This window comes from Rutidosis leptorrhynchoides, unplaced genomic scaffold (assembly GCF_046630445.1).
Source record: "Rutidosis leptorrhynchoides isolate AG116_Rl617_1_P2 unplaced genomic scaffold, CSIRO_AGI_Rlap_v1 contig314, whole genome shotgun sequence".
In the NCBI taxonomy this organism is placed as follows: domain Eukaryota; kingdom Viridiplantae; phylum Streptophyta; class Magnoliopsida; order Asterales; family Asteraceae; genus Rutidosis; species Rutidosis leptorrhynchoides.
The window spans coordinates 57,300-78,138 of record NW_027266557.1 but is presented as its reverse complement, the minus strand read 5'-3'; the positions used below and the strand labels follow the sequence as shown (position 1 = coordinate 78,138).

The 20,839-nt window shown below is 35.3% G+C and overlaps 3 protein-coding genes across 3 annotated transcripts; 1 reads left to right on the top strand and 2 right to left on the bottom strand.

The window, feature by feature from the left end:
* Positions 1-845: 845 nt before the first annotated feature.
* LOC139882837 (uncharacterized) lies at positions 846-4,309 on the top strand. The gene is made up of 13 exons (XM_071867101.1): positions 846-927; positions 1,013-1,140; positions 1,404-1,442; positions 1,561-1,653; positions 1,744-1,860; positions 1,953-2,048; positions 2,753-2,851; positions 2,959-3,012; positions 3,170-3,217; positions 3,334-3,484; positions 3,573-3,738; positions 3,836-3,905; positions 4,043-4,309. Exons 1-13 carry the CDS (start codon positions 846-848, stop codon positions 4,307-4,309), a joined length of 1,410 nt encoding a protein of 469 aa, XP_071723202.1.
* A 7,558-nt stretch (positions 4,310-11,867) lies between these two features.
* LOC139882847 (histone-lysine N-methyltransferase ATXR2-like) lies at positions 11,868-15,430 on the bottom strand. The gene is made up of 15 exons (XM_071867110.1): positions 15,347-15,430; positions 15,129-15,204; positions 14,944-15,029; positions 14,531-14,859; positions 14,290-14,402; positions 14,162-14,193; positions 13,245-13,390; positions 13,091-13,172; positions 12,935-12,983; positions 12,784-12,838; positions 12,609-12,678; positions 12,445-12,514; positions 12,237-12,313; positions 12,075-12,131; positions 11,868-11,984 (listed from the first exon to the last, which is right to left on the bottom strand). The coding sequence occupies exons 1-15, from the start codon at positions 15,428-15,430 to the stop codon at positions 11,868-11,870; spliced, it is 1,443 nt and encodes a 480-aa protein (XP_071723211.1).
* A 718-nt stretch (positions 15,431-16,148) lies between these two features.
* LOC139882846 (peroxisome biogenesis protein 22) lies at positions 16,149-18,486 on the bottom strand. Its single transcript, XM_071867109.1, has 8 exons — positions 18,376-18,486; positions 17,537-17,743; positions 17,406-17,453; positions 16,957-17,013; positions 16,755-16,856; positions 16,541-16,606; positions 16,350-16,451; positions 16,149-16,253 (listed from the first exon to the last, which is right to left on the bottom strand). The coding sequence occupies exons 1-8, from the start codon at positions 18,484-18,486 to the stop codon at positions 16,149-16,151; spliced, it is 798 nt and encodes a 265-aa protein (XP_071723210.1).
* Positions 18,487-20,839: the final 2,353 nt, after the last annotated feature.

Genomic DNA, 20,839 nt, shown 5'->3' with positions numbered 1-20,839 from the left:
GCTAAGGATTACTTAATTTACTCAGGCCCGACCTTTTTAAGAGTCCAAAATTTGGCTGTGGCTTAAACTTTGCTCGAAAGTCCGAACCAATCCTTAAAACATGTATTAATTTGTAAACAAGCCCTCAAAAATTTAATATTTACAATCTGCTACAGTCTGTTGATCTGTCTTTCTCCTTCATTTTCCTTCAGAAACCAAATCAAAGGTAGTAGTCAACTAGCGAGATCCAAATCGAACCCTCAAAAAAATCTGGCATCTATTAAAGCAAAATCCCACATTTTGAAATCAATTTTCATCTTTTGTAATAGCTTTTGTAAGTTTATACCCTGATCTGATCATTGTGCCATTGATTTGCCAAGTTAATTGAAACCATATACTACAGGAGTTTCCCGGAAATCGTTTTCTGTCCGAACAAACAGATCTGCTGGCTTTTTTTTGGATTCGTGGAAGTGGGTTTTCATAATATTTGTTGCTTTAAGATTTTCTGATATAAAGTTTTAATTTTGAGTCGTGAAAAGTTCAGCATTGTTAAAGAAGGCGACTGAGAATAAGGTAAAGATTTTATGTCTTGTTCAATGGATGCCAGTGTACTTTGTAAGACTGCTTTATTCGAGAAGCTCAAATCATCCATGTCTGCTATTGGTTGTACGTGTTGCTGTTATAATAGGATGACTGTGTGTTAGGAATGAGCTAAAGTGATCTTGAATCTTGTTGAGTATGAGTTTTGATTTTGGTGTATAAGCTTACGTATTTATTGATTGAGAATGATCTCCTGATAAATTTTCTTATTCCAATATTCTCTTGTTCGTCATGTTGTTGCAGATACTGTTAGCACATACATCTCTATGTTTGGAGGCCACGTAGTAGTTCCTAGCAACAGTCCACATTTAAGGAAATCTGGAAGCAGGGCTGTGGTCTCTGACATTGGTACAAGATCATTAGAAGCTTTTGAGTTGATATTCAGTGGTTTACAAATGATTTGTTTTATACTGAAATCTTCCATATCTGTCAGATGATGAGCTAGGAAATGGTGATGATGGCTCCTTACGTCCAATAATGTCAGATGAACAGAAGAGTGCTGCTATGCCAATAAGCAGCGTTGTGATGATGCCCTCTCCTACATTTTTATGGAGTTTCAAGGTTTACTTTTCATATTTTGGTTGAATATATTCTTGTCAAACATCATTATGCGCTTGGTTTCTCTGATTTTTAGCATGGCATATGCATAATATGTTTAACCTCAAAGTGAACAACAGTTGATTGTATCATTCAAAGTTTCAATCTTTACCATAATGATGACAAGTTCAAACATCTTTTTTATTTGTAGTTTTACATTTTTTTTCCTTAGCATTTGTTCTTATTAATTGATGATATCTAAATCTTAAAATTACAATAATTTCCAGGTAATTTGGTTCATCATCTGGGCTTTTATATGCTGCAAGGTCAGTTTTGAACTTCCCGTGTGATGATAGAGTGTTTTATTAATACTACTGGATTTGTATATGGTTCTTACATGCTTATATTGGCTTCTTCTTCTTTTGTGAAAACTAAAAATCACAGATCGGATGGGATTCTGTTATGATTATGAGTGCAGAAGTGCGGGATCTGTTTCTTTATGAGGCCTTTCTGTATTATAATCCTCTTCTTCTTGTGGTAAGTTTATTCTTTAGTTTTTGGTTACATTAGCTTTCTTTTAAGTACATGCAATTTTCTAAACATGTTTTTATCTGTTTTGTATAACAGACGCTGATGGTTTGGCTTTGGGGAGTAAATTTATGGGTTTTCTCCCAGGCTAATGTCAGTTTTGCAAAAATTTTTGATGTCGATCAAACTCACCTTACTCATAGAGAAACATGGAGGGTATGTTTGGAAGACTTTTTTTTCCTCATTGTCCATTGTATTTTAGTCTTATTGTTACTTTTAGCTGATACTGTACTTTTTCGGAACTGCAGTGTGCAACATGGATGACTATTGTTGTCCCGACTAGCATGACTGCATACCTCTATCTTTATTCTCATGGAGAAGTATCGTTGGCTGCATCACAACCAGTGTAATAGATGCATCCTTCCCTCATTTTTCTTTTTGGAAAATTATGATCCTTATATTTTCTCGATGTAACTTTGATAAATTCCCAGTCGCTGCTATTTTAACCATCCCTAATTCATTCTCTCTTTCTTTTTTTCATGGTGAAAAAAATGTAGTATGTGGTACATTGCTTAACTTTTGTCATTCTATTTTGAATGTCCTGTTTTCCTACATCTATGAATGTAACATCTTGGCCTAGAATCTGCATTCAGTCAATTTTCGCTAGTTCATTTTCTTTACTTCTACTGTGCATTTTTCTGGATGACATATGGAAGATTGATACTTGATAGGCTGTTTGCTCTTGAGTGCAATGCGACCGAACTTCCCATAATAAGTTAGAATGCGACCGAACTTCCCATAATAAGTTAGAATGCATCTGTAATACTCTTCCCCATTTGATGATTGCATTTTAGTTCTACGTTATGAGGGAAATCTACAGATATTTGGAACTCTTTACATCTCTAGAAGACCCATGCATAGGCATGCGTCTGTATGAACATACATTTATATATTGATTTAAAGTTGATCCTGACTACGAAAAGTTAGGCGTAAATGATAATTATCTTCATAATATTAGGAAGCAAGTATCTGTCTATTGCATGCCTTTAGACAATGTACAAACTACAAATATGCCAGAATCGTAAAAGTTTATCTCTTTTCACTGCAGGTACTCCTATATTGTGCAGTTGCAATGGTGTTGATATTCCCTTTCGATATTTTTTACTTATCCTCACGTTATTACCTTCTAAGGACCCTGTGGAGAATCGTCCTCCCTTTACAGGCAAGTTTGTTATGTAATTATAGGCTATAAGTTCATCTTCTGACTGGTTCTCTCCATTGGCTGTTACAATTTCGCTATCTTTTGTATTACAGGCTATATCGTTTTCAGACTTCTTCTTGGCTGATATCTTGACATCCATGGCAAAGGTATATATCTTACACTCTGGTTTACCCATTCTTTTAAAATATGTATTTGCCTTATCATGTATCGAAACATAGTTTAAATGACCTGATGAACAAATCAGAGAATGCTGAAACTTTGAACTAATCAACCATTTACAAATCAAATGTTGTTTCTTTGCAGGTCCTCTCAGATCTTGAGCGTTCAGTATGTAGAATGGTTCATCGGCAGGTTAGTAATTTTTCATGACCCATATCTGTTTGTATTAGTAGGTTAATAATTTTATTTAGCATTTAACTCTAGGGTTATTATTTTCACTAACTTGCTATTATAATGAAATCATGCAGGTTGCCACCATTGCATGGTTTGAAGCTGATTCTGTGTGCGGAAGTCACTCTATTGCAATTCCTTTAGTTCTTGTTTTGCCTTACCTATTTAGATTATTCCAATGTCTTCAACAATACAAGGATACGAGAGAGAGATCATGCCTTCTAAACGGTAATAGATTTTCACAAATCCCTTGTAAACTCAGAACTTATGCAGAATTAGTCCTCTATTAACTAAATTTGCTTCTGGTTTTTTTCAGCTTTAAAATATTCAACTGCTGTACCAGTCATCTTCCTATCAGCCCTCAAATATCACGTGCTTCCTGACAAATGGACTAGCTTTTATCGTCCTCTATGGCTCCTTTCTAGTGTCTTGAACTCCACGTATTCATTCTATTGGGACATAACCCGAGATTGGGATATGAGGTATGGAAATAAATCACTTAGTATTAAAAACTGTTCATTTCTCTTCCTTGATCTGGCATTATCTAATTCTAATGTATGTATAAATTTCTTTCTGTAGTGGCTTCACGAGGATCTTCAAGTTCAACAAGCCAAATCTTTTCTCATATCTTTTCTATGGACGAACATGGGTAAGTTACAATTACACACAGTTAAATCTCTTTAAATTAATACGGTCAAGAACCCTCATGATTTGCATTGTATCTACATTGTAGCGTTAAAAAGTCATCTTTGGTCGTTCTCAAACTCTAATTATATGGGTTTTCAGGTTTATTTGTGGGTGATAGGAAGCAATTTGATATTGAGATGCACGTGGACATATAAGCTTTCAGCTCATCTTAGGCATAACTACAGGACTGTATTCGCAATAGCTGCTTTGGAGATATTCCGTAGATTTCAATGGATTTTCTTCAGAGTGGAGAATGAATGGAACAAGATGAACTCCAAGTCCAATATTCAGCTATCAATGATGAACAAGGACGACATAACAGAGGAGGAACGCAAATTACTTGCTTCAACTGACCACAATGTATAGATGAACCATTGAAAGATTACTACTGAATTTAACAAGGTCTTACCCAGAAAAAAAGGATTTTTCTTTTCAGAGAGTTTTGACTTTGCAGAAATTTTTATCATTTATACTCGATTCTTTTGTTTATAAACCATATATAGGTGAACAAATTTTCCAGTTACATCAAGTCATCGGAATATCTTTATATGTCGGCTGGGAGCTTCAATTTTATTTACGGTCGTGCCCTAAACAATTCTGGATGTTATGTTTATATGAAGTGAGTGTCGGTCAGGGTCCGTCCGTTGGACTTAATGAGAATGCATCTTTATAATTAATTATACTGTAGAATTTAACTGAATAATTGAATTCTAGAATAGCATTGGCAGAGAAATGTGAACTCTCATCATCTAGTCCCCAGTTTATCCCTTATTTTCTCCCGTCATCTAAGCAAGTCTATAATTCAGGATGGATTTTCTAAACAAGCCTATGACTCGGAATGTGCTAAACAACCCTACAATTGGGATGGATTCTCTAAATATGCCTACGACTCAGGATACAAGCCTACAATCAGGATGGATTCTCTAAACAAGCCTACGACTCGGGATGCGCTAAATGGATTCTCTAAACAAGCCTACGACTCGGGATGTTCTAAACAAGCCTACGACACGGGATGCTCTAAATAAATTCTGTAAACAAGCCAATGACTCGGGATGGTCTAAACAAGCCTACAACTCGGGATATTCTTCTTCAAACTAAACTAGGACCGGTAATCTCTCTAATTACGTGTCAAGTCAAAGTGTGACCAAATGGGCCTAATGTTATAAGCCCATTACTGTTTCTTTAGCTATTACACTGAAAGTGTTCGGCCCATGAGCCAACTTATAAATGGAGTATTGAATAGGAAGATATAAGATGAGAATAAATAGACAGACCACTAAAATTAGGATCCATATGCGTAAAGTTTGTAATTATGAAGGACCAAACTGTATATTTTAGGCAAAAATGTGAAAAGAAAAGACCTCCACTTTCCAAGACTCTGTCCAGTGTTATTCCATTCTACTCAGTTCTTCACTTCAATCGTCTCCAAAATCAAAAAAGGTACAATTTTTTTTTTCATTTGATCGATTCTTCCAAGAACATAGTTTGAAACCCTTTTTTGTTTTCGTTTGAATCAGAGTTGTTAAGTTTGAGTAAATGGGGGATAGCAAGTTCTACAAGACGAGGCTATGTCAATCGTTTCAGAGAGGACGCTGCTATCGCCATGGCTGCATCTTTGCTCATGGTAATGCTGAGCTTCGCAGATTCTCAGAAAAATCTCATGGTGGTAACGTTTTATTCGACCCTAATTTTTATATTTCTAGCTGGGTTAGTTTATCGAAAGAGATATTTGTTCAAGTCTTGTCTGTTGTGATTGAAATAGGTAGGCGGGAAAATCGAGTAGGTGACTTGAGGGAGAAGCTGATTAGAAAGTATTCTCCTCACCAAAGGCATTCCCCGAAAAGAGATGATAGTAACGATCATGGTATATCGATCCTTATAATAGCTATTCTCTAGCTTTTACTGATAATTTTACTCATTATATTTGTAGTATTATGTTGATTGTCTCTCTATGAGTGGGTTTCTTGCTATTGTTCGAGTTGTTTGCTGTTGATATAATCTGTTTATGTACTTTGAACTTTCTACTGCAAATCCCATATTATGAAAAAGCTTCCTAAATATATGTACACTTGTAATGAAATTTAAAATTACAGGACCTGATTGTTCCGATTCTTTTAGAGAGGCAAGCCCGACAAGGTAACTAGTGCAATCTCTTAGTTGAATCATCTTCAACATGAAGTAAAATATTTCGTAATAGTTTATTTAGTGGTTCATTTGTAGGGACAGGAAACGTAGAAAGAAAGAGCTTGTGGATGGTGGAAGTGATTTCTCTGGAAGTCTAAGAACCTCAGATGGGGCCCAAAATCAGGAGAAGTGCACGTCAATGGATTCAGAAGTCGCTCTTGAAGAGCAGGTATCAAGAATTTGTTCCAATTGCTCTAAAATCATATACTGTGCTGTTTTCTACTCGTTAGTTCCTGGGTAAAATTAGTGCTGTTTTTGCCTTTTCTGTTTTGCACAGGTAAACGAGGTGCAGTCTGATATTAAGATGCTCAATCACAGAAAAGTTCAATTGGGGGTCAGTTTCATTCTCTTGCTGCTGCCATAACTGAAAAGTTACAGTCAAAATTTGTCTTCCCAAGTATATGTATGTGCGTGCGCATGCATACACATTTCCTTGTGAATGCAACAGTGATCTTTGGACCTTTTACCTTTTTGTTCTCAAGATCTGTCTGGAAGAAAAGGTTCAAGAAGTTGACAGTCTTGTGTCCACGATTAAAGAACTTGAGGCTCAATTAGAGAAAGAAAAAAAGGACTGTGAAAGGTGAATGCTGACTATTTGTAGAATTTTGTTCATGCACATATCATCAGTTCATAAAACAGAATGAAGTGTTTCTTTAGTCTTGTTAACCTTAAATGTGGGCACTTTATCTTTCTCAATTTATCTTTCTTGGGATCTTGTAATTTTCAGGATCGCCTCAAAAATAAAAAAGTTCGTCAAAGCACATGATCATTACTCAAAACTACAAGATGAACTGAAGAGGCAAGTTCTTGTTTTCTACTATTTCACTTCTATCTGGATGCATTTTTCTGTGACCAACTTCTCTTTTAGATTTTCTAACCAAAGGACATTGTCGGGTCTGATAGCTTTACTTGTTTATATAATTTCATAGGTCACAACTCAGGCTTCATAAGTTGGGAGAGCAGCTGACCTCAGTAACTTCTAGAACTAATGGTGGTGAAGAGGATTCGAGGATCAATATTTTAAGTGATGTGGACACAAACCGTCATCCTAGTGAAAGCCTTCTGAATGAGAGAGAAAAGCATCGTTCTCCAATAAAGGAGGTCTTACATGTAAATGGGAACTTCGCTTCTTCGCCAGATGGTAACTTTTTTTAATCTTGATGAGAAGTTATCTGAATTAAGTGGAACTTGAACTCTCAATCCTAAGAAGCAGAATGTTCGGTCCTAAACATCAATGTAGACCGTTATATTTTGAGTTTTTCCCACCCTTTTTAAAATCCTGAAATGTGCTCATCATAATTTTCCCCCCACTGAATATGTATATTAATTTTGCTATTCGTGCCAACAATTTTGCTATTTTGGCTTGATGTAGGAGAAGGAAGTAGGCGGTGTGAATCCATTGAGGAGCATTCTCAATGGAGTTCACGTTCTCGGTTAGTGACAAATGAAAATTTGGACAAGGTGGCTCAATCAAATGGGGAGAAGCCAAGGAATGAAAAGAGTCGCAAATCCTCTAAAGATAAGGTAACTTTTAATTGAAGAGAGACTATCTTGAAGGAGTGATTATTTTCTTTCGTGGAAATTAATGTGTTGCGTTATACTCCCGTCGGCAGCCAAAGAGATCCGTTTTGGAACTTGCATTGCAATTAACAGGAATGCCTGCTCATGCTGGTGATGAACTAGTCGAAATTGAAGAGGATAAAGCTGTTGTGGTCGAACATGTTTCTATAGAAACCCAAAAATGCAATGCAGACGATGAGATTGATGGATTGCATATTTCACTTCCTCCACCACCGCCACTTCCTTGTAAAAGTTATTCTCAGGTAGATTTCACCACCATTCAATCTTATTTCTCACATGCTGGTAATATTTAGTGTCACGACCAAGTACAATGTCAAATTCAAGTATCGGTGACATACATGTGATGATTTTTTATTATAAAGAAGTTAGCATCTTATTTGAGCTGCTCTTGGCTTGCTTTGTAGCATGATCGTGGTGATGATGAGATTGCAAATACAGAAAGTATGGAAATAGAAGAAACTCTGAAAGGCACACAAGTGGTTTGATTCATAAAAAGATCTGTAAAAGGAAGACGACTTTGTTAATTAGCATTATGCTAGATGTTTTCGAATTGCATAATATGACAGCTTCTTGCTTATTTATACTAGTTTTTAAGTTCAAAAGAATGGATGAAAAGAATTGGTTTCCCTTCAATAGCAAGTTCATTTAAACGGCAAATACTGTTTTCTTCAATAGCAAGTTCATGTACGTGCGTAGTACGTTTCCTTGTGAATACAACAGTGATCCTTGAGGTTCAAGAAACTGAGTCTCTATTGCACAGTTTGGTCTTAACGGCCAAATAATGATGATTATGTTAAGTTACTATTTTAATGTTAATAGATTTTTTGAACAAAAAATATTAAGATTTATTCGGTGATCCATTAATTAATCCAATATTAGTATTGGATTTAGATTTTTAATTTGATGATCCACTAAAAATAATCAATTAATATCGCAGATTGAGTCGGATGGATCTAAATCCATCCAATTGTCATCGAGCTCTATGTAATAATTATCGACTCTTTGAGATGGAGTATATATAGATAAACATCTTTTCCAATCAATGCAATATTCCATTCCATTCCATAAACATTTAATATTCAATATTATAATGGAAAAATTCCTCCCAATTTGAAATATAATTATAAAACTGCATCGTTTGAAGACTGTTTTATTGGACTCTACTCACATACGATAACTTACATTTGGAGAAGAAAAAATTCGTCAATTTCCTTATCTTACATAAAAAGTTTATAGCTTCATGAGCATAAAAAAACAAATTAATCTATTATAATAGATTTGTATTGTAAATAGATGCTTTATATGTAGATACCTTTGGATCTTGAAAATGTTACTTGAGGGTTGGGACTAAATTCATCTTCTTTTTCTTAGAAGGTTTTGAGTACATGAAGTCAATAAATTCATAATATAAATTTAGGATCAAGAACGGAGGTCGAAGTCCGCATATTACAAGAGACGGAGATCGACGTCCGCATTATGTAAGAATCGGAGGTCGACGTCCGCATATTGTAAGAGACGGAGATCGACGTCTACGTTATGTAAGAGTCGGAAGTCGAGGTCCATATTGTAAGAGACGAAAGTTTATGTCCGCGGCTCACAGATTCCTCCCGATTTGGAAAAAAATATATAAAACGGCATTGTTTGTAGATTGCTTTATTGGACTCTACTCACATCCGATAGCTTACATTTGAAGGAAAAAACCACCTCCGATTCGTCAATTTACTTATCTTACATAGAAACTTTATAGCTTCATGAGCATAAAAAACAAATGTACATAAAATAAGGAATTTGTTATCGATAAGGCCGCATAAGAATTCAGCGTATTACGTAAGAGACGGAGGTCCACGTCTGCATATAAGAGTCGGAGGTCGATGTCCGCATATTGTAAGAAACATAAATCAATGATTGATTTTGATTCATTTTTATGGAATATTCAAAATAAACATGTATGTAGTGAAAATTATTGAATAAATGTATCCATATAAATAAATCTAAATGTATAAAACATCAAGTATTTTGTTACGAAATGAAATATTAATTTGATTTTATATTCTTCTACTTTTGAGGAATTAAAACCCAAATTGATTGTATAATATCGATATAATATTAATACTCGTTATATTAATAATCTCGTTTAATTAATCATTTTTTATAAATTCCGTCGCAACACTATTAATTTACTTGAGGGTTGGGATTAAATTCATCTTCTTTTTCTTGGAAAGTTTTAAATACATGAAGTTAATAAATTCATAATATAAATTTAGGATCAAGAACGGAGGTAGACGTCCGCATTATGTAAGAGACGGAGGTCGACGTCCGCATTATGTAAGAGACGGAGGTCGACGTCCGCATATCGTAAGAGTCGGAGGTCGACGTCCGCATATTGTAAGAGACAGAGGTTTCCGTCCGCGACAGACATTCCTCCCAATTTGATAAAATAATTATAAAGTAGACTGCTTTATTGGACTCTACTCACATCGGATAACTTACATTTGTAGAGAAAACACCTCCGATTCGTCAATTTCCTTGTCTTACTAAGGAGCAGGACAAGAATTATCGATATGTGGCTGGAGAGAAAAGGCAACGAGAATTGGAGGAGGAGAATACAATTTTGAAGAAGAGGAATGAGAAACTGGAGGCTAGAAATGCTAAGATTCAGGAAGCTGTTAAAGAGTTAATTGGATGAAATTAGTGAATCAACTTGTTTGTTTTCTTTGTTGGAGCTTCAATTATAATAATTAGTTGCGATGGGTATGTATGTTTTGATATAAATAATTATAAATCTACTTATTAAACTTCCTAAGATGAAGATTTGCTTCTCTTTGTTCTTGCTGGATGTAATATGAATAAGATTTGTACTCATCATTCCATGGACTCATTGAAATCATCGCATTTTTTGCCTTCCTAGAGACGCCACAAAGTGCGAGTGAGTTTCAGGAGGAAAGTAATCAGGCACATGATAGTTTTGTGAATAGTTTCCTGTGAAAATCCTAAACCAAGTCGTGCTAGTGTTTTCTCTCTGACAAAGGCATTTTTGCAAACTGTTATTTCTTCTAGTTAATCTTGCTAGTATGATCAGAATCATTTTAGGCGAATGTATATCAACTCAAAAACCGCAATCTGGAAGTCTCCTATCGACTGACAATATCATCAACACGTAACGTACTCTGCCACCTAGCTTATCTCTATTTTCCTCAGTTAATGAAATATGTCATCCTATGAGGTTTAGGCAAGTTGATCTACCTCCTAAGTCCTAACTATAGTTCCTTACAAACCTCATGTTCCTCCCCCTGAAATACACTGTTTCTTGCGTTGTTTGCTACTCGGATGCACCCCTGCAGGTATAATGATCTGCTTCTTTCTTTTGTTTCTGCCATTACTTTTGATGTTTACTTTCTCTTTGATGGATTTTTTTGTCTGATATTTCACTGCGTGGTCTTGCTTGCTGCGCGATTTGCCGTCGTACTCTAAACTTGTGTGGATCATTCACTTTCGTTCTACTCTTGTTTTCCTTTATTTCTTCTCTGCCAACTGCTCCGAGTGTCTTTGCCTTGAGGTAATAGGTAGATTTTTATTCATGAATTAGGTTATTACTCTTTAATTTTTTGTTGCTTGACTTCAGTTTTCAAAACTTTCGCCATGATGTTCCAGATTAGTTTCCACGATGCTTATTACAGTTAGGATCCGTTTGATAGGTGGATTGGATTGGACCTATGACTCCAATTCTCATAAGTCCAATCCGCCATGAAAGGATCCACTTGATAGTAGTATTGGAGTAGACTAGATTGAAATTGATCAGTGTGAATCGATTTGTAATTCAATTCTAGGGTTCAGTTTCAATTGATTTCAAGTGAATTGATTGCCCGATTTTCAATTTGCAAATTATTCTATTCTAGGGTTCGTCTTAGTTTTGATCGTGACATATCAAAATAAAGAAACAGGATCCAGCTCAATGCCATCCTATTAGTTGGGATTAAACGGGGGTTGAGGGGATCAAAATCTGTCTTATCTTATCGGGGGCAAAAGTGTATATATTATCCGACAAACTAAAAGAAAACTTGTACTCATTGCATCATTATGGTTCATACAATGCACAAACTAACATTATAGTTTTGAGAAGTGTTGATCATTTACTGGTCAAGAAACTCCATAGGGAATGTTATTGTGGGTCTTCTTCTTGGACACACTTGGGACACTTGCATTTGAATCCATAATCGGCAAGTAAAGCTTGCCTCTCGTCAAACGGTAAGTCTTCGTCTATATACGATATAGTAATCTGCATAAAGTAAGAAATTGCTTGAATACTTTTGTTTTGTCCACAGCATTCTAAAAATATGAAGCAGTATCAAAGAGAGAAATGCTTGACCTCTTCTCCCTTGCAAATTGGCCTAAGACAGAGAATTGTTGCTCTTCCATCTCTGTCCTGCATTTATTATACAGATAAGGGAGGGAAAAAAATCTTTATTTGCGGAAAAAAGACGATACAATGAAGAAATCTTACAAGCCTCTTCTTAACTTAAACACATACCTCCTCTCTTTTGAATGCTTCAGCATTGGGACAACAAGAATGGTTCATACAACTTTGCAATGTGTAGAATGCACTCCCTAATGCAAACATTAAAACAAAAATGTTAGTCTTAGACTGTAAAGACCATATGGAAAGGTTAGAATCACTAGGCGAGTCAAATACCAAATTTGTCAGTACTATTCCTCGATTGCCAATAATATAATCATACCTTCACAACAAACTGAATAGTCATCACCGAGAGCATCCAAAAGTGGTCTTGTTATTTTCTCCACTTTCTCCTGTCAACAATGAGGAAGATATTGGGATTATAACTTTCCTTCAATTTATATATAATGATCAAAGGTAAAAAAAAAAAGGAGTGTATTTTCAAACCTTTTGAGGAGGAGGAAGATCATCGATGTACGAAAAATAATCTTGTACAGGAGATGCCACAACCAAGTCACTGTCGCACATGAAACTCAAAAAATTAAGAAAACCAGAAGCAGGATGTATATAACTTTCTGGAAGGGAGATCGTGTCAAATATGAGTTGAACATAATCAACTTACAGATTATTAAGTTCAAACATGCCAATGATGTGCCCATAAATTTCCAGAGAGAATACTAGGCAGAGTCAAGGACTCAACTGATAAAACTACAAGCAGCTATATTACACTAAGAAGGATGTTGGTTGAATCAGCATGTACATAAAAAGGATACGTGCCTCGCAGTCCTTGTCAAAGATAGCTGCCTTCAGGAGCTGCAGAGACTGAAAAAAGAAAATGGGTTAAGCAGATTGGGAAATTAGGATCAGAATTTAGAAATAGAGAAATAAGGATAAAGGAAAAAAAAATGATGAACCAGAAATTTTCCTACCGTAAAGGCAAGCTCCTTTATTTGCATCCTAAATTTCATTTCATCGTCAACATCATCTGGCACTGTAACGCAGTCCCACCATCTTCAAAAAGTAGATGCAGGTGAGTCTTCTCTCTGGGTGTAATAAATTTTTCTACTTTTTTTAAGAAATTACCTTTTCTTGTACCCAATTGATATTGGCTTCCATGCCTCTAAAAGTAAATTAGAGCGGTCCAACACATCAGAACTCTTGTGCTTCTCTAGTTTTTCGAAATAAGTTGTTTTCAGCTTCCTATACCTTAAAACAGTAGATGAAATTGCCTGAAGATAGAGAACCAAAGAAACCAATTACAGACGGCTGTGAGATATCATATTTAAGTATATTTCATCATGCAAACCATTAATTATGATTTATGACACTGATTTTCACCACAATTTTGTATATCGATGTGTCATAGTAGTTCCCCTCTACCATCAAATATAAGCACGGGCGCTCAAAGCTTGTAAGCGAAGTACAATCAGTAGAAAATGAACTGTGGCCAAGACAATATTTTAGAAAGACCTCCTAGGTAACGATATCGTCCATTGGGTACTGGCATAGATTATCTTACTAACTTGACAAGGTAAGTACATGTAACTCGTTAGATAGACATGCCGAGCACGTATGGAGATCTATCATATTAATAGAAGCAGTAAAGCGTCTTAGAAGAGGACATCAGTCCACCCACAGTATAACTTGTTAGCATCTATCTGAAAACTATACTAGACAATTACACTCTATTAGAGAGATAGACACATAGTGATCCACTTTGGAAAAACAAAGCTTATAGAAGCTTAGATAGAAACATATAAATTTTCAGTTTTAGGAACAAATAGCAGGTGCGATGAGATCCAATTGTTCTAATGCAATATGCTGGAATATGGATAAAGATAGTGAGAAAAGCATGTTTTACTTCAAGAAAAATGGTAAGAAGATATTTAGTGCAGCTTGACAGAAGTCGCAACACGTACAGAAGTTACATAAGTGCATCATTATCCAACATGATTATAAATCAAAGTAAAAAAACATGTCCGAAAAATATTGTAATGTACCTTGGCCGCCAGGAGGAAAATGTCATTTGTTTCTGGAAAAAATTAAGAGAGAAAAAAAAAAAATCAATGAGAGCAACTACATGTTTTCTAAATCTCTATGAAGCGAGGTGTAAGAAGCTGGAGCTTACCAACAGCATGTTGTATAAAATTTGATAGCGCCTCCCTAGATAGTGATTCAGATTTCTCACCAGTGCAAAGTAAAGAATGAAAGAACTCCCAATCAGCATCAGCACAAGACTTGCTACGCAATGTGACAAACATTGAGTTTGGATTAATTAATGTTAATTAACATCTCATAAACATATTTTTTGGAAGGAGAAACTTTCTGTCAAATGGACGCAAATTATTAAAAATAAATATGAATTATACCTACAATAGTGAGCTTCATCGCAGCCCCCTGGGCATGAAATGACCGTAGGCAATGGAAACTTATCTGAGTAGGGCAACACCAATCCACCATCCATCAATGACTCAACAACCCCATCAGGAAGAGGAATTGTTTCCTTTTCCGGGAAATTGAAATCTTCTTCTTCAGATGAGTCAGTGTCAGAACAATGACCGCGGGAAGAAGTTGAGGCACCACATCCATTATTTGAGGAGGCAGGACCTATTATATTTTGAAAATAGAGTCTCCTTCCCATTTGAAGTTCAATTGAACCAATAAACTTAAAGCAATAGCTACAAACGAAACACTCCATCTGCAACATAATAATGAGATAATAAACAATTCGAAAACCAAAAGACGATATATGACGGAGAGAAATAAGAGGGAGAACTCAGACCCTATTTGAAGCATGCTGAATACCAACAAGCATTTGATCCTTCAATATGAGTTCTCCTTCTTTGAATTCCGATTTTGCAAACACACCTGAAAAGGGTTGAAACGATTTCGAATAAAATAAACTAACACAGCTAATTATAAGGATTGATTGACTACTAACATAGTGCAACAAAAAAAAAGAAAAACCTTTTCCAAAGTCTCCATTTTGTTTGATTGTGATGCCATGGCATTCCCTAGTTGGTATGAGCTTCTCAAAATATTCCTGTAATCATAAGACAAATGAATATCAACTATGGAGATACGTAGACAGCAATAAAAACCCTTTTTTTTCAGAGCAGAATATAGAAAGTAGCTAAAATTGCATGTTAAGCTAAGCTGAGAGAGAGAGAGAGATGGATTATGACCTGGACTTGGAGAGGCGGAGGAGGTTGAAGAAGAGAAGAAATTTGGGCGGCGCAGCTCTTGTCAATGGAACAAATACTGTCCATTGTAGAAGAAGCGGCTGTTCTGTCAATTGATGTTTTTGTTTAACAGATGAAAGTCCGGCTTAAAGGCAAATAAGGCGCCGACAAGGTAAAGAACTGCTTCTTTGGTCCTCGAATTTCTAAAATCTTCATTTTAGGGCCTATATCGATTTTACGTGTAAATGGTGGCATGTATAATGTCTTTTTTTTCTTAAGTTCTGGAAAAGCGAGCATGTTTCGGCTTGCTTCATAATTTTTGAGATTGTTTTGAACAAGACGAAATATATGCCAAACACAAAATCAAAAGTGATTGGTAGAATTCTTCATTTAAATGTTCTTCATTCTCATTATATGGTCAAAACACTTAAAAGTATTTCTTAAATGATGATCATGAGCAATTTATACACATCATACGACCTTGAATACACTGAAAGAGAAGGTACTTTGAGATGAAATTAGTCATTAGTGAGAACAAATTGTCAAGACAAGAGTAGGAAACAACATTATAAGACAAACAACAATTTAATTTGTATATTCTGTGACTAATTCAAGCTTACAGACATCTTTTCCTTTCCTTTTTTTTCTGGGGACCAAATAGTAAACAAAATAAAGAAGAATCCTCCCTTTGGGAACACCGAACACTGGCCTCATCCAGACATGTTGAGGTATTCCAAAAGGGGAGACGCAACATATTTTGAAAATTGTACTATTTTGCATCTCTTTTACTTCAACGCCGTCATCTTCAATTGACTCCAAAGAACTGCTCCAATGTGGGAGTGTTAAACACGTTACCTGCAGCTCGTTCCAGTCTCATCGGAGAGACGTGGAGTTGGTATTTGATGAATCTCTGTTAAAATGAATACAAAATTATAATATCCCAAATGCTGTGAATGTATTGGAAAAATGCTGTTCTATAAAGTTACTGGCAAAAAAGAAAACGTACAGCTAATTGAGAAACGATTTCTGGGTTTGAGTCGATATGCCAATCCGGTTCTAGTTGTCGAACAAATGATGTCCTTCCATTTTCCGTGCTACAAAAGAGAACCTGGATAAAAAGGGGAAAAAATGAAAAATATTATAATTGTGTCAAGAACCAATTAAACTGGCTAATAATTGGAAAAACTAAATGATTACCTTTTCTTTAACCAACCCACCAGATGTGAAAACCCCGGCATTTTCCAAGGCAACAAGAACGTTTTTCTGCAGGAAATAGACCATGATTTTTAGTACAATGAAGATTACTTCTTTGAAAAGAAAGTGAAGAATTATGACACCATAAAGCACATCCATATATACAAAAGATCTAAAATGTCGGACAAAATGAATATAAAGAAAGGTTTGCACGCACTTCACTTTCATCATCAAGAACCCTTTCCATTAAATAAAGGTCACAGAATTTGGTTATCTCTAGTAGCACTTCCAGCACAGAGGACTTCACAGTAGCTTGTTTCTGTCCAGGACAAGACAAGACAAATCAAGTCAATAATTTCCAGGTCGCTTTTCCATTATTTGAATCATGAATTTAAAAAATGTCAAAACAACTTCCCCACCTGGAGCTCCTCTGGACTATTCTCTTCAAGGATTACTCCAAGCAAACGGCATGTGACCTACAAAAGGGTACAATAATGTTGGAAAACTTAAGTTTGGTACAAGGATTCGCATTTCTTTCACGGTCTATTCAAAACAACCTTCCCTAGTCCCAACATTTTGAGAGTTTTAGCAGATTCTTATCTAGCTATCTCTGAAATTTTACATAGGTAGTTAATTTTTTAACATGGGAAGAAAAAATAGAGATTAACATGTTTTTGAGACTGCATAAAACTAAAGTGCTGATACCGACCATACAGATATCTATCAAAAAACTAGTCAACTACTATCATTGAAACTGGGCATAATCACCACACCAACTTTCTCGAAAACAACCTAAGTTTGACGTTACCTAATTCTATTCCAACAGACTAAACAACAAGTTTAACAAGTGAGAGACCACACAACATACCTTTCTTCCTTCACTCAGCTTTTGCCTAACTGATTGCCCCAAAGTTAGCTGTGTTAAGAAGAAAAGAATATTAGTTAAGTTTCAATGAAACACTCCACTACCTCAAATATCGGAATAGAGAATAGCCTTACTTTTACTGGCTGGAAGAATTCGTCAACAACATTTTGTGCTCCCACATCCTCTGATGGATTTGACCGAGTGTTAACAGCGGAATTACTAGTAGTTGGAGGTTGCCTTTTTGGCTGTCTTCTTTGAGGAGCAGCAGGTGTTCTCAACAATCTCCAGGTAAAGACTACGGCCAGAGCTAGCCCAGCAACAGCCCCAACAGATCTTGAATCCTAAGGCCAGACCAAAAGTTATATTTCAAATAAAAAATGGTACTTGCCATTAACAAAAAGTTCCCCAAAACTGAAAACAAGGGTAACAATCAAATGAAAGAGCAGAATGGACTCATGACAAAATGTATTTCACAGCTGCCGATTAAAAAGGACCGAGCACAGAACAAGAAGAATGGGGAAAATTGGATTCATTTGTTAACTGTTCTAATCATATATACAATTGAGACAATAAATAAGTGCAATTGACACGGGACTTGAGCTGTAACACACGATCTCATTAAATCCACACTTCGTAGCCCATGACAAACCAGCAAAAACTGCAGCTTTATGAATTCGACCAGCATGGTCAACGACAATTCCTTCAATTGAATCTTTAACGAATTGAATTCGCAACTTTTTTACTAGCAAAGCACTAAATTCAGTTATATAACCAGTTATGAAAATCCCTAAATACTAAAAAAACAAAATCATGCACCCAATCAGCGAGCATATGACAGAAACAAATTCTGGGTATGGCTAAATTGAAGCTGAAACCTTAATTCACGAGGTCTAGATCCAAGTCCGAAACAAATCGAGAGGTAATAACGAAACTAACATGATGAACACAAGAAAAAAGAGGTATAGAGAATTACAAGGTTATGGAGAGAGATCGAGAAGAGATTAGACATCTTGATGGTTAAATAAGCTCCAAACCGTTTGATTAGCTGAACCAGCTCTTCCTTTGATGATGATGTATCCGCCATCGTTGAACAGATACAGATAAAGATAAGTCCTCCTCAACTTTACACATACATAGAAGGGAACAACATATCAAACTGCTAGTGAAAACGTTTCGATTATTGTCTCCTTCTTCTTCGTCGAGCTTGTTTTTCCGTCAACGATCAAATCGAGTTTCGAGAGAGATAGAGATATGTTGCTTCGGTTGCAATTTCCTTTTCCTTAATTTATTTGGATTTTTTTGCTTATTATTCAGTCGTGCGTTATTATTTAAATATGGAAAACTTGAATTTTTATCCAATTATTTTATAATGATTAAGTTTATTTTTATTATTTTGAAATTTAAATTTTATCCATTAAATGATTTATTTTTCCGCCGTTTTAGACGGGAATTATATATCTTATATGTCAAAATTAAACAAGTAATATGTGAAATCACTCTTATTTGAGACAGTCACTGTCATAAAAATATATTTTATTATAAATTTTCAAAAAAGTAAAATATTTTTATATTTTAAATTTTCAATGTTAACTGTCAGTGTCAGGTCCGAGAGGATGAGATCGATCTTCTATTTCCTGAATGTTCATTGCTCTTTCACGATATTTTTGCATTCTAATTAATACTAGGATTTTTTTATTTTTTTATTTTTTTTTTACTAATCAACTAATCCATCCCAAAAAAATAAGAATAATAATGAAATCATAAAATTGTTATCATCTAGATTGGGATTTACATTATTGATTTCGCTTCTTTTTCTTTCTCACTTGTCTTAGCTCCTTTTTTTTTATTGTCGTAGTTGGCCGGTCCGACGGACAATGAAATTAAAAGCTACTGGAACACAAGTGCAAAAAGGAGGCGGAGATCGGCTGGGAGTGGGACGACGTCGTCTTCGTTGGAGCCGTACCCACAACAACTCCAACAAGGAGCAATATTGATGCCTTCCTTTCCCTCCTCTTCACCCACCTTGAGCCTCAAATACAAAATCCAAATATTGAGGCTCCTCCTTTGAGCTTTTTTAACAATGCAATGAATGGTAACCTGGGTTTGGATGAGAACCCTAGCCCGCTTGGACAAAGAAACTCCACTAGTCGTGGCGTTGTTGAGATCGACAACTGTAATTTGTTCGATCTTGTGGCAACCACGACTAGAGGAGGAGGAACTGCACAAGGAAATCCTCAAGTCCAATGGCTAGGATACTCTTCTCCACCTGCGCCTGTAAATAATGAACAAAATGTAATTAGTACTGACATCCAGAGGGAATATAAATTAAGCTCTTCTCAATATCCATCAACCGGTAAGATACTTCAAATTTCCAATAATAAAATTTAGTCAATTAAATTTGTCATGCATGAAAGCTATGAATTGATAATTAACCATTGGTTTTTTTTTTTCATCTAAACAGGTTTGGATCACAATGATGAGTATCCTGATGACTTGCAAAGCTTGTTAAGCAACTTCACATCATCGCCCAATAGTATGGATAACGCCAATCTTGATCGGAAAAACTTAGATGATCCCGCCATTGGAGATCTTTTTGACATGTCCCAAAGACTCTCATGAAGAATAAATTGAGTCTTAATTACGCCCTAATCATTGATCGTCTAGTTGAAGAGAATTTCTAGGACTCGATTTATAGCTAAGGCCTGATTACTAGCTAGAGTACTAAACGATCTAGTACATCTAACTTTTTTCTTTTTTTTAATATTAGTTCATACATATCTTACTTGAGTGAGTACTAAACATTGTTGAAATTGTACCTATATCTTGTGTATATTATATTGAAATGCGATAACCCACTTTCCAATGACTTTCCTTAAATCCATTCTTCAACCGGTACTCTATTTCATGAGATCGGAAAATAATCTTTTGAACATTAATTAGTTCTAAGACGCCAGATGCGTTGGTAAAGAAAATAGATTTTATAAATCTATGAACATAAAATTTATAAATAGAATGCATACTAAAAAATATTTTTACATTTTCTCTGATAAATCGTCGGTCTAATGAGAATAATTTGTATTCTTTAGTGTATTTGTTTTATCGCCGTTGTCATCATCGTCTTCCTCGTCATTATTGGTTCTAATTTCCATTGGTTAATATCAAGTACGAATTGCTACCTAAAAAATGTTGAACGTAAATATGGGTGCTTGGCATTTTGATGAAAAATGATAAAAGGTGTAATTTTATATAAAAGGAAGAGAAAAGAACGAATTTAGTTTCGATGGGATCTAGTTACTTGACTCATTATGTTAAAACTAAGTAAAAAGTTTATAAAATAAAAATAAAAAATAAATACGGTTTCACTAGGATCTAATTATATAATAGTCAACTCTTCGAGAGTTTATGTTCATAAACGATTAAAAAATATAAATTAAATA

Coding starts and splice junctions, on each gene's coding strand:
- LOC139882837 (XM_071867101.1), top strand. CDS start 846: ATGTTTGGAGGCCACGTAGTAGTTCCTAGCAACAGTCCACATTTAAGG. Junction 2,049..2,752: donor CGTTGGCTGCATCACAACCA/GTGTAATAGATG, acceptor TTTTCACTGCAG/GTACTCCTATATTGTGCAGT. Junction 3,218..3,333: donor GTAGAATGGTTCATCGGCAG/GTTAGTAATTTT, acceptor GAAATCATGCAG/GTTGCCACCATTGCATGGTT.
- LOC139882847 (XM_071867110.1), bottom strand. CDS start 15,430: ATGGACAGTATTTGTTCCATTGACAAGAGCTGCGCCGCCCAAATTTCT. Junction 14,860..14,943: donor TTCAGCATGCTTCAAATAGG/GTCTGAGTTCTC, acceptor ATTATGTTGCAG/ATGGAGTGTTTCGTTTGTAG. Junction 11,985..12,074: donor CAATTTGCAAGGGAGAAGAG/GTCAAGCATTTC, acceptor TACTTTATGCAG/ATTACTATATCGTATATAGA.
- LOC139882846 (XM_071867109.1), bottom strand. CDS start 18,486: ATGGCGGATACATCATCATCAAAGGAAGAGCTGGTTCAGCTAATCAAA. Junction 17,014..17,405: donor AGCTGAGTGAAGGAAGAAAG/GTATGTTGTGTG, acceptor ACCCTTTTGTAG/GTCACATGCCGTTTGCTTGG. Junction 16,254..16,349: donor AAATCGTTTCTCAATTAGCT/GTACGTTTTCTT, acceptor TCATTTTAACAG/AGATTCATCAAATACCAACT.